Genomic DNA, 14220 nt, shown 5'->3' with positions numbered 1-14220 from the left:
TAGGGCAGGGATGGTTTCTCACCTAATTATTCAGCTGCAGCAACTGTGTCTGCATATGATGAGTGCATTTAATTGAGATGAATTGAGAGCTTTCCTGTGTTTTCCAGGTAATATTTTTATTAACTCAAGCAATATTTATGAATGTACTTTACAAATCATAAAACACTACTCAAATGTTGCTGGGGAGGATAATACTTTGAGTTATTAACCGTGGGTTGTTTTTTGTTTTTTGGTTTTTTGCCTCCCTGGATTTCACCTTTCACTACTTCCCATTCAAGCAGCTGACCCTGGGTTCATACCTCTGTGAAGGAATGTGATTCTGCAGGGCCACATTCAGCTGGTGCACCCCAGTGTAGCCACACGGGTTGTTTATGGCTGGTGACTATTCTAATTGCTTGTTGTAAGTGGTCTGATTGGTCAGTGCTTTTGTCATGTTAATTATTAACTACGTTGGGCATTAACCATTGAGGCTGGAAGGTAGAGAGAATCTGAAGTCTTATTAGCCTGTTTCTAAATTCTTGAGCCCTGATTTGGGTAGAAGGGAGAAAGAGGAGTGACTAGAATATGAGAAAAGAGTCTTCTGGTACCAAAAATGAAGGACATGAACTTATCTGAGACTAAAAAGAGAGCCACTAGCCAGCGGAAAGAGATGAGAACAGCGCAGCCTGATGATCTTGAAGCAGAGGGCAACACTCTGGGCATGCAGCCTGGAAGGCAGCAAGATCCTAGAGAAAGAGTAGCTGTGTGGCACATCTTGGCAATCCTGTTCATTAGCAGTGTTACAGAGACTCCTGTACCCCCAATTTGATACAGAAGTATCAGATAAACTAGACTCAAAGAGCAGGGTTGTGAGCATACCTCAGCAGGGGGGACTGGTGGACCAATGATCAAGAATCGGACTCCTTCTCATGCCTACCACCTAAACACCTTGACACTAGGTGAGATTCTAGAACTGTGGCACAGCTTTGTGTAGGGAGTAGAAGGGTGAGGGGAATCCAAGTAGGACTGGGATTAAGTTTCCTATCAGCCCAGCAGGTTGGCAACCTGAAACAGAAATTAATTTATTCTGAAAAATAAAGTGATATTTCTTGTGTACCTGAATTTATGGTCATGATTCACGCCTGCAACTTTCTTTGCAGTTTATAGCCAGAGTTTTGTTTGCTTTATAACTGAATTTAGAATTTATTTTTCAAAAAAGAAATTTGGACCACTAGAAATAACCATTGGGAGAGAATTTGGGTCACTTTCATAATAATAATAATCCTTTACGTGATCATACATACCTTCTTGGTATGACCACCTGTAGCATACACAGTAATAGAGACTCTAGAATTAGAGGACTTAAGTCCAGGGAAGAAAGAAATTCTGAGGATCACAGCCACACTGCCCCCCTCCCCTGCAACCAGGCCAGTGAAGGAGCCAGCTGTGGGCCAGCTTCACCCCTCCACCCCCACCTCTGTCTCCCTCCCCGTCCCCCTCTCCTCCTGTCCCCCCACACTGCTCCACAACATCTTAGAATGTAAAATAATAATAATAATAATAATAAATTTTAAAAAGAAATTCTGAGTATCAGAGATTTGCCTCAAGTAACGTAGTGGCTAGTGAATTAACTGCTGGTTTGTAGCAAGGAGATCTTTCCTCTGTTTTCCATTTGTCTGTCTCTTCTCACATCATCTCCTCTCCCATCCACATTTTGTTCTATCCTGAGTATAAAAGTAAGGTTAAGAATCAGAAGTGCCGGGGCCGGGGCCGGCCCGGTGGCGCACTGGATAGTGCGCCGCTTGGGAGGCGCGGCAGCGCTCCAGCCGAGGGTTCGGGTCCCACATACAGACCGGTTCCCGCTCACTGGCTGAGTGAGGCACGGGAGCAATGCCGAGGTTTGCAATCCCGTTGCCGGTCCCCGGTCCAGTACGGGGGCAACACTGAGGGTTGCGATCCGTTGCCGGACACGGAAAAAAAAAAAAAAAAAAAAAAAAAAAAAAAAAAAAAAGAATCAGAAGTGCTGCTGGAAGGGGTGGAGGAGTCACTTTGCAAAGATGTATGGATGTCGCTTTTTATTCCCAGAATGTGTCAGCAATGTCCCACCTACCTGTAATGACCTCAGGCATCTCTGCCACAGCCTCTGTCCTCTGTGACCTACAGTGAATGCATTAGTCATAGGGAGGATGCCAGGACACACAAAGAGGGGAAATGTACTCAGTGGCCTTTGAGCACGAGGCTGTCAACTTCACCCTGGAAGAGTGGGGCTGTGCTGGATCATTCTCAGAAAACACTCTGCAGAGAGGTCATGGAGGAAATCTTTACAAACTTGACTTCTGTATGAAAAATATGGAAAGAACAGAACACTGAAGATCAGTAGAAAAACCACAGGAGAAATCTAAGCAATCATATTGCAGATAAAGTCAGTGAAAGTAAAGAAAGTCATCATTGTGGAGAAACCTTCAGCCAGACACCAAATCTTAACCTGAACGAGAAAAGTCCTCCTGGAGTAAAACCATGTGAATGTAGTTTGTGTGAAAAAGTCTGTGTGTGTCAAAAATCCCTTAATAGGCTCATCCCATCTCACACTGGACATAAACCATATGAAAATCAGGAATATGGAGAGAAGCCATATAAAAAAGAGCAACATGGGAAAGCCTTCAGTTACCTCCACTCCTTTCAAATTCTTGAAAGGACTCACACTGGAGAGAAACCCTATGATGGGAAGGAATGAGGAAAAACCTTCTCTTGGAAGTGTTGGAAGACACAGACGACACACACTGGAGACGGACCTTATGCATGTAAGGAATGTGGCAAAGCCTTTGACTGTCCCAGTTCATTTCAAATTCATGAAAGGACTCACCATGGAGAAAAACTGAATGAATGTAAATAATGTGGTAAAGCCTTCAGTTGGTCTAGTTCGTTTCGAATACACGAAAGAACTCACTGGAGAGAAATTCTATGAATCTAAACAACGTGGTAATGGCTTCAATTGGTTGAGTGCCTTTCAAAGACATAAAAGAACCCACACTAGAAAGAACCCTATGAATGTAAGAAATGTGGGAAAGCCTTTGTTTCTTTCACAAGCGTTCAAAGACATATGATAGAGCATGCTGGAGATAGACCTTATAAATGTAAGATAATGTGAGAAAGCCTTCGGCTGCCACTGTTCATTTCAAATGCATGAAAAGGCTCATAATGGAGAAAAATTCAATAAATTTAAGCAATGTGGCTTTAGTTTTCCCACTTCTGTTCAAACACATGAAAGAACTCATACTGGAGAGAAACCTTATGAATGTAAAAAATGTGGGAAAGCCCTCATTGCTCTCACAAGTGTTCAAAGACATGTGATACTGCACACTGAAGATGGATGTTGCACATGTCAGGTATGTGGGAAAGTGTTTGACTATCCCAGCTCATTTTGAATGCACAAAAGAACTCACACTGGAGAGAGAGTCCATGAACGTAAATACACGATAAACCTTTCAGTTCAGTTCCTTTCGGAAGCACGAAAAAACTTATACTGGATAAAAGTGCTAAATGTAAGGAATGTGAAAAGCCGTCAGCTGGCCATATACTGGCAAAAATGTATAAATGCTCACTGGATTGAAACCCCATTAATTTAAAAAAATACAGGGAAGTTTTAAATTTTACTGGCTACTTTAAAAGTCATGATAAAATTCAAACTACAGTGAACTCCTACAAATGTCATAAATAAAGCCTGACGGAAATTAATTCATATATAATGTTCTAAAACGTTTACAACATGAAAAAAATGTTGTAAAAGCAATATTTTATGTTTTAAATAAATAAATAAAAGTAAGATCAAAATAACTGTAATTTTAATTTATTATTGGTCATATTTTATTTATTCTAATTCAGAACATTATTCATTTTTCCCCACCAAGGAAATCAGAATTTATTTTGCAGATGTATGTGCAAAAAACTTGGAAGTTTGTAGAAATTCACTCTTGAACTGCCCTGGACATGATTCAGAGGCTGACTGAGGGAAGGGCTGAATTTCTGGCTTTAGAGGGTCTCTGCGGCTTGGCAATGAGAAGATGGGAAAATTGGCTTCAGGAAGAGGAAGAACTTCACCTTCCTTTAGTGGAGGGAGTCGATAAACATATGTAGTGTGTCTGCCGTGGAAGGGAACATGTCCTTTACCTGGGCCTTTTTCTTTTGAGTGCTTAGGTGGTGGGCCGTGGTCATGGCGATGGTGATCCTGGGGACCTTGGCTATGTGGTGGTGGGTCACAGGGGCCATAGTCATGGAATTTATGGCCATGAGGAGGGGGTCCATGGGGAGGGGGTCCATGGGGAGGAGGTCCATGGGGAGGGGGCCCATGGGGAGGATGTCCAAAGGGAGGGGGTCCGTGGGGAGGATGTCCATGGGGAGGATGTTCATGGGGAGGGGGTCCAAAGGGAGGGGGTCCATGGGGACGGTGTCCATGGGGGTGATGCTCATGGGACTGGTTCTTACTAGAAGTATGATTGTGAGGGGATCCCTGGATCCCATTGGTGACAAAAGGGTGGTGACGACATCTTGTCCCTGGAGGGGGCGATGGTGGAGGAGCTCCTGGATTAAGTGGTGGTCTGTCTGGGTGATCTTCTGCTGGGGAAGGTGGGCATCCATGTTCATGTGGCTTTGGGGGATGATGATGGTCTCTAGACCCATCTGGCTTAAATGGAGACTTGCCAGCAAAGGGCCATCCACCACTGATGTTTCTGTGTTCCTGGAAAAGGATGCAGAAGAGTGAGTATCATCATGCAAAACAAGAGAAGTTACAGACAAAAACCGTCATCTACCACCATCATTATTTCACAAAAGGAATAATATTTTGACAACAAAACAGTCATAAAGATCATCTCAGAATAAAGGATAGTCCTTTAGATGGAATAAATGTTGTATTATGAAAAACTTGATTTACTATCCTTATTTTTCCCATTTCAACATAAAGTGGTAAAACTATATTATGGAATGGCACCAACTGTAGACCAACATTTGGAAAACTAGTGCCTTATAATTGATATTATCGACAGAGTTCTAAGTCTTGATGATTTAAACATTTCTTCCTCCTAAAGTGTGAACAGTTGACCTCCTCTTTCCCTCGTTGCTCAGACTTTAATTTTTAAAAAAATCTATGGAGCCATGTTTATGGTGACAAACCTGCCCTTCCTTTTTCTTTCTTTTTTTGAGTCAGGACATGGACATTCAAATTATTTTCAGTTTGTTTTTTTTTTTATAAAAAATAGTGTGAGAAACATCTTTGTGTTCAGCCATAAAATAAAACAAGGATATCTGGGACAGATGTTAAATATTGTTTTGTATGCTATTTTATAAAATTTGTTTAATAAGTGTGAGGTTAATTCATTCCTCTTAGATTCTATGCCTGATCTTAAAAGCTAAGAATTACTAAGTCTCAGTACTGCCATCCTAACTACAAGGGTCATTTTCAAATTCTTTCAAGGTTGATTAAATTGGTCATGATTTTATTTTTCTTCCAATCTTACCACTCCCCATTTCTTGTAAAAATTACTATACTTTTTGTGTCATACCAGCAATTGCCACTTCTTTCTCCAGGGGTCTGTATCTTTTTCCTCTCTCTCTCTCTCTCTCTCTCTCTCACGCACGTGCACACACACACTCACAGATATACACACAGAGCCATAAGAACCAAATATACTATGTGTGTAAAAATATCGCTTGGTCTGGGCCTGCTCATGGAACAGGCTACTTAGGCAACCCACCTCAAAGTTGAAGACTTCACAGTTTACGACAATGTCTTCTGGGGTTTCCAAGTCAGTGGCCCCTACATCATAAGACAAATCTGCTCTGCAGAATCCAAAGACCTACAAATAAGAGAGAAGCCTGTTAGTGTGCATGGGTGTGTGTGTGCATGCACAAGCATGTGGAGGTGGTGTGAAAGTGCCCAGCCAGAGTCGTGAACATCCAGATATTCAGGAAAGGAAGGAGAGCTTTAGAAAACTCAGGGTCATAGTATCAGCTATCCCTGCCAGTTATTGAAAATCTTTCTTATTCAACACTTGGGGGAAAGTGCAGGTTCCAGAGGGTTTCATCACAAGTTGCTATGGTTTTTCTCCACAAGTGGTCCCCAGCACAGAGCTCCCCCATACCATGTCATTGCTGCTTGGTCTTTAGGCCAACCTTCTGACTGTGCCTAGAGAGAACAAGGAATGGTGTGGAAGAGGGAGTTATAAAACTTTAACTCGTCCCTTGGAGGAAAGCATCAGGAAGGAGGAGCCAGTATAAAGATGGCTTGCATGGACCCTGTCAAGCTGAGCATCTGCTGGCCCCACTCTGAGTACAAGGGCTACGACTGGCTGGCATGCCTGTGCTCCAGAGGCCCCTAAACCCAGCCGTCAAAGTTAGACTAGGACAAGGAGATGACTATTTTCTGGAAGAAACTATTAATCACTGAGGTTGTGAGTAGAGTTTTGGAGTCAAACAGACCTATATTAATCTTGGCTTGACCATTTACTGGTTGTGTGAATATAGGCAATTACACAAGATTTCTGAAACTCAGTCTTTGTAAATTGGGTATAATGTTATCTACCCACAAGTTGTGGGAGGGCTCAATTAAATGAGGTAATGCTGTGAGACATTTAGCACTGAGCCTCCTCTCCTCCAGCCCTGTGGTTCTGCACTGGACTTGCATTACCTACGCAAAGATAGCTAAGGGTTTGTTGGGGATGGGGGCAGGGGAGGAAGGTGTCCTTCCTTGTGGCCACTAGGCAGGATTCTAAATCTGGTCAGGTTGCAAATTTAAACAGCCAAAAAAGAAACTAACAAATGTTTCTTCCCTTCTAGCCAGGAAGAAATGTGTTGTTACACCTCAGAAAAATTCTGGACTTGAAATCAGAAGGCCACAGTTAAAATCCCATGTCCTAACACTTTCTAGCTGCATCCTTAGGTAAGTGGTTAAACTCTTAGGCCCCTTTGTCCCAGGGAATTGGAGGCCTGCACTTGCTTCTACTCAGTGCGGTTGTTGTGAGGCTCCAACAAGGCAATAATATATGTGTAGGTATTTTGTAAACTGTAAGTCACCATGCAAATGCCTATTAAGATCTTCCTCCAGGTAAATGGGTATCTATTTGTAAATGATTGGGGGGAAAATCACACTGGACTGGGCACAAGGAGAATCAGATTCTAATCTCAGCTCAGTTGTTAACACTGGCATGACCTTTCCTTTGTTAAGCCTCAGTTACTTCCTCATTTGTCAAATGGGATCCCTGTGGGTGTCAATGAGATGGAATGAATAAAACCAACTACTGGGGAGGGTCTGAATATAAGCTGGTTATTAGTTTTAGCTAAGCCTTTAATCCTAATAAGTTAAAAACAAAACCTGTTTTAAGTTTAGGTATATATCATGTATATTGTAAAACCATATTCTCATAATTCATTTAATTTCTCTGTGCCTTGGTTTCTCCATCTACAATCAAGGATAAAAGTAGTATCTACCTCACAGGGTAGTCTGAGGGTTAATAAGTCAATGTATGTGTCAAGCACTTAGCTGAGTGCCTGGCAGGTAGTAAGTGTTCTCTAGGTGAAACTATTTCACAGACATTACTATACTCACATGACGGTATCTGGGGAAATTCTCACTGGAGCAGTTCCTCACAGAGAAGTCCACATAGTAATTGGTTCTTTCCCCTCCTTTCTGCAATAGAAGGACCAAAATAGTTTCAGGAACAGAAAAAATAAAATAAAATGAAGTAAACCTTAGATAGTAAATATCTACTATTTGATACATTGTAAAGCACTATGAGGATTCCAAATCACCTAGGTGCCATTTTTCTTGTGGTTTCTGCCTTTCTAAAATTTATCACATAAGTGATAAGGGGAACACCATTTCACTGAAAAGGTTCAAATAATACAGAATAAGCACAGTGGGAAAAAAATCACCCTTTCCACACCACAACCTCTCAGAGGTCTCACTATCATCTGTTTGAAGTGTTTCTCCTTCTAGACTTTTTCTTAGATGTGTTGCACAAATACAAGCAGATCTAAGTAACATAAATGGGCTCATAGTCTAAGTATTATTCTGTAACCTGCTTTTCCCCTTAGCACTATGTCTTGAAACTCTCTCCAATGCACATGGGTCCAAAACATTCTTTTTGGTGACTGCACTGTATTCATTCCATTGCTTGTATGCACCACAATCTATTTAACTTTGCATTTTCAAAATGCCTGACAAACATCGACCAGCTGCTCTGCAAGACAACTCAAGGAGGTTCTTGAGTCCTTGGACTGTGAGGCAGGGACCTGAATGGCTCCAGCCACACCACTGGGTATGGTGAGGCAGTTTCTCTGGGCCTGTTTTCCATCATAATATAAGGAGGTTAAGACTGGATGATTTTTTAACGACTCACATAACCCTAATAGGCTCATCTTTCCCTCTTTCTTTTTTGTTGAATTTTCCCTCCTCTCTGTCAGATATCCAATACCTTCCCCTCCAAAAACTAAAAAACTTGCACAACAGCAGTTCTTTGCTTCCTGCTGCCTGTCTATCACAGCCCCAAAGGCTGCAAGAGGGGCCCCAATTTAAAAGCAGCTGCTCAAGTGAGATAGGTGGAAAGGGTGTGTCGCTCAGTTGGTGCCTGCCAGCTTGGAACCTGGACCCTTAGACTTTAGCTGGAAGTTAGTGGAGACTCACGGCTCTTGCAACTCTCTCTACTTGGTCCACTCTGAAAAAGGCGAAATCACCATTCTCCCTTTTGTACTTCTTAAGGGCTTCATCAGCTTGTTTTTTGTAGAGCTTGGTATCCTCAAAGAAATCCAAGACTACAGAACTGTCTTTGTTATTGGCCACTGCTGAAGAAACTAGAGAAAGAAGATGGCAGTGTCACAATTACTGGGTCAGAAACAGCAATGTCAATATTGGGACTCAATACATTTAAGCATGGTGGCAAGAATAACAATAACTTCCATTTTACAGATGGTCAAATTGAGGGTCAAAGAAGCTGTCACTTGTTGCAGATCAATCAGTCAATCAGCAGCAGAGCTAAACTGCTGATCCTTCCTTCTGATCTTTCTGATGCCCAAGTCTCTATTGGGACCCCTATTCATGATGTTGCCACCACCACCACCCATGAAGTGCTAATATTTTGATGAATTCCTCTCTTCTTTCCCAAGGGGGAAGAGATATTATTAACATAAAGTTTTGCCTAGAGAAAGGAGAAGATACAGCTCAACCTTTCTTTAAGGCAACCTCCTGCAGAAGTGGTGTGGCTATTGACTTGTATATTGGATCATGTTGATATTTTCCATTTTTTAAAGAAATCTGTGATAATTCTTTTTGAAAAAGTAAATAAGAAAAGCATGGAATTTAGAGTCAACACTGCTGGGACAGAGTCATGTCTTCACCACATCTTGACTGTGTTCACAAGGCCAAGTCATTCAGCATTTTCAAGCCTCAATTATTTTATCTCTAAAATAGAAAGTATCATAATCTTTACTTCACACCTTGTTCTGAGATTAAATAACATAATATGTATACCCACTTTGTAAACTGTAGAGTAATACGTAACTTTTAGATGTTGAAGTCAATACTTATTGAGTGCTACGTATACCCTGAAAAGTAGAACAACTAATTTAATTCTAATGAGAAGCTTAAGAACTAATACTACTATTATCCTCATTTTACAAATGAGAAAAGCTTTAAAGAGGTTAAGTAACTTGTTCCCAAGATCACACAACTAGTAAATGATGAAGCTGAGATTCAAACTCAAGCCTGACCCCAGAGCCTACATCTCTATAGTGATGCTATACTGCCTCTTGTAAAGCTCTATTTTTCTACAATGAATTTCTTTAAAGGAAGGTGTACCAGTAATGAAGAAAAATTGTCTCACTTCTATTCTCAGGAGATCGAGTAATAATGGAGTCCATGAGGGCAGGGACCTTTTTTGTCATGTACATTATAGTATTATATGATGAATACCACTGGATGATTGAATGCTATTTTAATCTAGAATCAAGTAGCAATTTAACAAGTTACCGTACCAGAACTTGTGGTGCAGTTAAAATCGGGCACTCTAAGATCCAGAGATTCACTCGAATGTGTGATAGCTAGTACCTTGCACTGTCCAATCACCTGTAAGAAAGGGGGTTCGAGTCACTGCATTGCCTTCCTCGGGCTGGATGCAAGGGGACAGAAGGTGATGCGGTACACTCTGACTAACCATGTGAAATGTATCTGGAGTTTTCTTTATCAAATTCTGTCTCAAAACCTGCATTTTCTTCATCTGTTTCTGTGTGCTGCATACTATTGGCACCCCAAACCCTCATGAAAACCAGGGAGAGACTGTTTAAATGGACCATGACCATATACCAAACATTTTCAAAGGAAAAAAAGCTAAATTCCTAGGTGTGTAAATTTCTTATTTTCTGGGAATGAAATCTTCTATCTGTGTTTATTTGTCTTTGTGTTCTCCATCTGTGGCATAGAACCTGGCGTCTAAGCTATAAAGTCACTGTGCAGAAGACCCCATTCCTCACTGTAACTAATCCCTGTGGCCATTCCTGCTATCAGGACACAAGTACCAATTCTTAGATTCTTGGACCCATAGACTGTCAGGGCCGGAAAGGACCTTAGAGCCCACCTACTCTAAACCCCTCCTCTATTTTACAGTTGAGGAGACTGAAGTCTGGGGATGTTTGGTGATCTGCCCATGGCCTCAAAGCTGGTCATGCTATCCCATGGGACCACTAGCCCTGCTGACTTATCTTGAACTGAGTTCCCAGGAATGGCTCTCAGGAGACATTACTCAAGGTCAGCATAATCGTCACGAACCTCAAAGTGAAAGCTGCCCTTAGTCTTTTGCTGTGTTAGCCCAGGCATGTGTCTACCCCGAGGAAGCAGAGTAAGGAAAGTAAGAAAGATCAAAGGAGGGGAGTGGTACCCTGTTTACTTACTAAATCAGATGGACGTCTAGAAACAGCTGGCTTGCAGTCATCCCAGTGTTTCCTGGAGAGGACCGGACAGTCAGTTTCCTTCACATCTAAGTCTAAATAATAGACAGTAGCAGATTCCTGAGGAATGCCAAGAAAGCAATAGGTGAGTAGCATGTGGGAACCCAGAGGTTTTTAGATAAACACAATCTATTTCTTAAACAGAATTCCTGCTGCTTTCCAAATCTTTGCAGATTTCTTATCTTTGTGTCATTTGATCTATATATTTGAACATAGCTATGAAGAGTTATTTCCAAATGTTTTTTGAATATATCTTCAAAGAATCATTTCCAAATTTTTTTAATATAGCTTCAAAGAGTTATTTCCAAATGTTGTTTGTCTGTTTGAATATAGCTTTAAAGGGTTATTTCCAGTTTTTTTCCCCAAATGTTTTCATGATGTTACTCCTGCCCACGAACTTTAAAAAGCTATCACCAAATGGCAGTGCTGGTTTGGGTGGAGGCATTGAAGGGACATGCCTAGAATTATAAGTGATGACAGCCACATGATGGCCCCGGCTGCATCTACAGTTCTGCCCTCTCACTGAACTCTATTCCTGAACTTGGATGTTTTGGTTTGATTTCAACTTGCCCAAAGCTAAACCCACTTGCTTCTCTTACAAACCAGCTGCCTTTCTCAACTTTGCTTGTCTTTGTCAGTGGCACCATTAACCACTTATTACGTTAGGCTCTGGCTTAAAACAATGTAAATCAAATTTGATTCTTTTCTTTGCTTTTAGTATCCAGTCACCAGGCCATGACTGGTCTTTCTTTGAAATGTCTCTCACGTCTATTCCTCATTTTCCTAATTCCCACTGATTAGGTCTGGTCCTTATTTCCTCATTCCTGAATCCATGAAATAGCTTCCTAGTTCATGTCCCTGTCACCTGCCTTCATCTCCTCAGGCACACAGTGCTCCTCTTTATACTACCACCCACTGTGTACACTACCACTTGGAGGTAGGACAGTGCTGATTCATCCTGTGTCGTACACGTGTGGCGGAGAGCCTGGAATGGGACTGATGGTCACTAAATTGCTGGCAGAATCCTAAATTCCTGTCTTCCTGTTCTCTGCAACCTGTAGTGCCTCCCTTGCTCACTTTTTAATGGTCTGGTGTCCTCTGTCATATGCCATGGTCTGGCCTCTCTGATTTCAGTTATTCTGTCAAAGGGAGGGTGGATTTTTGTTTGTTTGTTTGTTTGTTTTCTGGGGTGGTGGGGGGGAGTCTTTAGCATCCCTCCATAATCTCTATTAGCACCTCAAATCCATTTCCAATAAGCATATGACCTAAGTGAAGACAGTAGGCTTGCTGGGCTTCAAGATAAGCATAGTCTCTCTTCCAACCTGATGGCTGCTCTACAGCAACATAGAACTTCTGGAACTATCCTCCTCCACCCCATTCTGATTCCCTACCCACCTAGAAACCATGTGTCTGGAATTCACCTGGAATACCTTTAACTTCTTCCTATTCAAATCCCACCCATTATTCAGGACCCAGCTGAAGCCTTCTCCCATCCAATCTTAATAGATCTCCTTATATTAAATTGCTCCAGCATCTATAGCACTCACTTGGTCACTTGAATATTGTTAGGGTCAGAACATGATACACCAAAGTGTGGTGTTTTGGCATGCTGAGTGCTTTGAACTAAAGGAAATCAAAAGGGCCTCAGAAACAAGATCTATCTGACCTTCTCCTGTCTTGCTGTCTTCTGACTTTCTTTCTCCCCCCCAAGTCAGGACATAGAAACCAGAAGCCTTCTCTCTCAAAGCAGCTGTAAAACCTAGAAATACTCCTCTAACCTTCTCCCCTGACTTTCTGTGTAGAAGCTGGCTGTGAAGAAATTCTCCGACCTACCTTATCGGATTGTAGGTCATAAGACACTCATTCCAGAAGGGTTCCTACCCTGTACCTGGGAGGAAGGAATGCCACATAGACAGGCCAAGAATAATCTGAATAGACAGGCCTTGCTGGGTTTCTCCCCTCTAGTCTACTACCGCTAGATCATACCCTTTTGTCCAGTCACGTTTCTGCATGGCTGTCCGTTCTTTATTGAATCTAAGCATAAAAATGGATAGTCTTCTGTGGGTCTTTGGGCCTTCATTTCTGAAATCTCTTATGTCACGTTAAACTTTGATGAAATAAATTCATATGTTTTCTCCTGTTAATCTGTCTTTGTCAGTTTTATTTTAAACCGAGCCAGGAACCCTAGGAGGGTTAAGGAAACATTTCCTCCCCTGCAGTCTATCCTATTTTACACAGTTTGCCTGTGTGTGTCAGAAGATTATTATTATTTTCTCTCGCAGTACTTAGCATTCCATTGGGCTTAGCATAAGTGCCTACAAGTACTTACAGATTGATTCATAGTTAAGGACATGCTAATAACAAACATTAGTTTGAAGGAAAAAAAGAATGACCTAGAGCAGCCACGGAAACAAAGCAGAACACCCTGACCAAAGCCTTTCATTATACAAGCAGAAACTTAGGGGCTAGAGTTGCGTTTGCCCTGGTACATGGTTTCCCACCTCAGCTCTACAATTGGCCATTCCTCACCTGTTTGTCCAAGTGGGCATCAGTGACCCGCAGCAACTGGAAAACGTAGCCATCCCGTCGCCTTTTATTGATCTGGTCTAGAGCTTTCTCAGCCACAGGCTTAGCAGTGTCGCAGTCCGTGGGGCTCACGGCACACGAATACTGCAGTGTGATCAAAAGCAGTACTACAGCGAGTGCCTTCATTTTGTTAAACCATCCCTCGCTATGGTCTACCTAGCAGAGAATTTTATAGAGACTTTCTGAAACACACACACACACACACACACACAATTGATTAAACAAAGTCTTTATACATGTTTGTTGTGTAACTTGGGATGTTCACCTTGACCCTTTGTTCAAATATCCACAACAGGCTGTAAATGATTAGTGGGTCCTGGAGACAGAAAGTTGAGAAACACCACTGGTGAGTGAGCGAAACTGTGATCTGCACAAATCTAGATATTTCTAGTAGGTAGCAGATCCAAACTGTGTTTCTGACCATAAGCACTGCCTATGTTGGTATGGGGGTGCGGTTAGGGGTAAAGTAATTCTCCTACATCTGCCTGTCTCAGCTGGAAAACTCTCCCATCAGTCTCCTTTTCGGATTATGACATTGAAACTCCTCAGTAGAATGCAACTGCATTATCTGAGGGAGGTAACATGTTATAAACAGTTAACATCATAAACGGAGCTGACTTCAGATAGGATAGAATGATTAAGAGGCTGTCTCTTTGAAGTCGG

General features: G+C 41.8%; 1 protein-coding gene and 1 pseudogene across 1 annotated transcript; one reads left to right on the top strand and one right to left on the bottom strand.

Moving 5' to 3' along the window:
- Window positions 1-2190: 2190 nt before the first annotated feature.
- LOC103598684 lies at window positions 2191-3605 on the top strand (annotated as a pseudogene).
- Window positions 3606-3898: 293 nt separating this feature from the next.
- HRG (histidine-rich glycoprotein) lies at window positions 3899-13683 on the bottom strand. The gene is made up of 7 exons (XM_008582733.1): window positions 13501-13683; window positions 10915-11031; window positions 10003-10093; window positions 8657-8823; window positions 7580-7660; window positions 5730-5831; window positions 3899-4714 (listed from the first exon to the last, which is right to left on the bottom strand). Exons 1-7 carry the CDS (start codon window positions 13681-13683, stop codon window positions 3899-3901), a joined length of 1557 nt encoding a protein of 518 aa, XP_008580955.1.
- Between the last annotated feature and the right edge of the window lie 537 nt (window positions 13684-14220).

Source organism: Galeopterus variegatus, unplaced genomic scaffold, assembly GCF_000696425.1.
Source record: "Galeopterus variegatus unplaced genomic scaffold, G_variegatus-3.0.2 Scaffold2709, whole genome shotgun sequence".
Lineage (NCBI taxonomy): Eukaryota > Metazoa > Chordata > Mammalia > Dermoptera > Cynocephalidae > Galeopterus > Galeopterus variegatus.
This window is presented reverse-complemented; position numbering and strand designations above follow the sequence as displayed.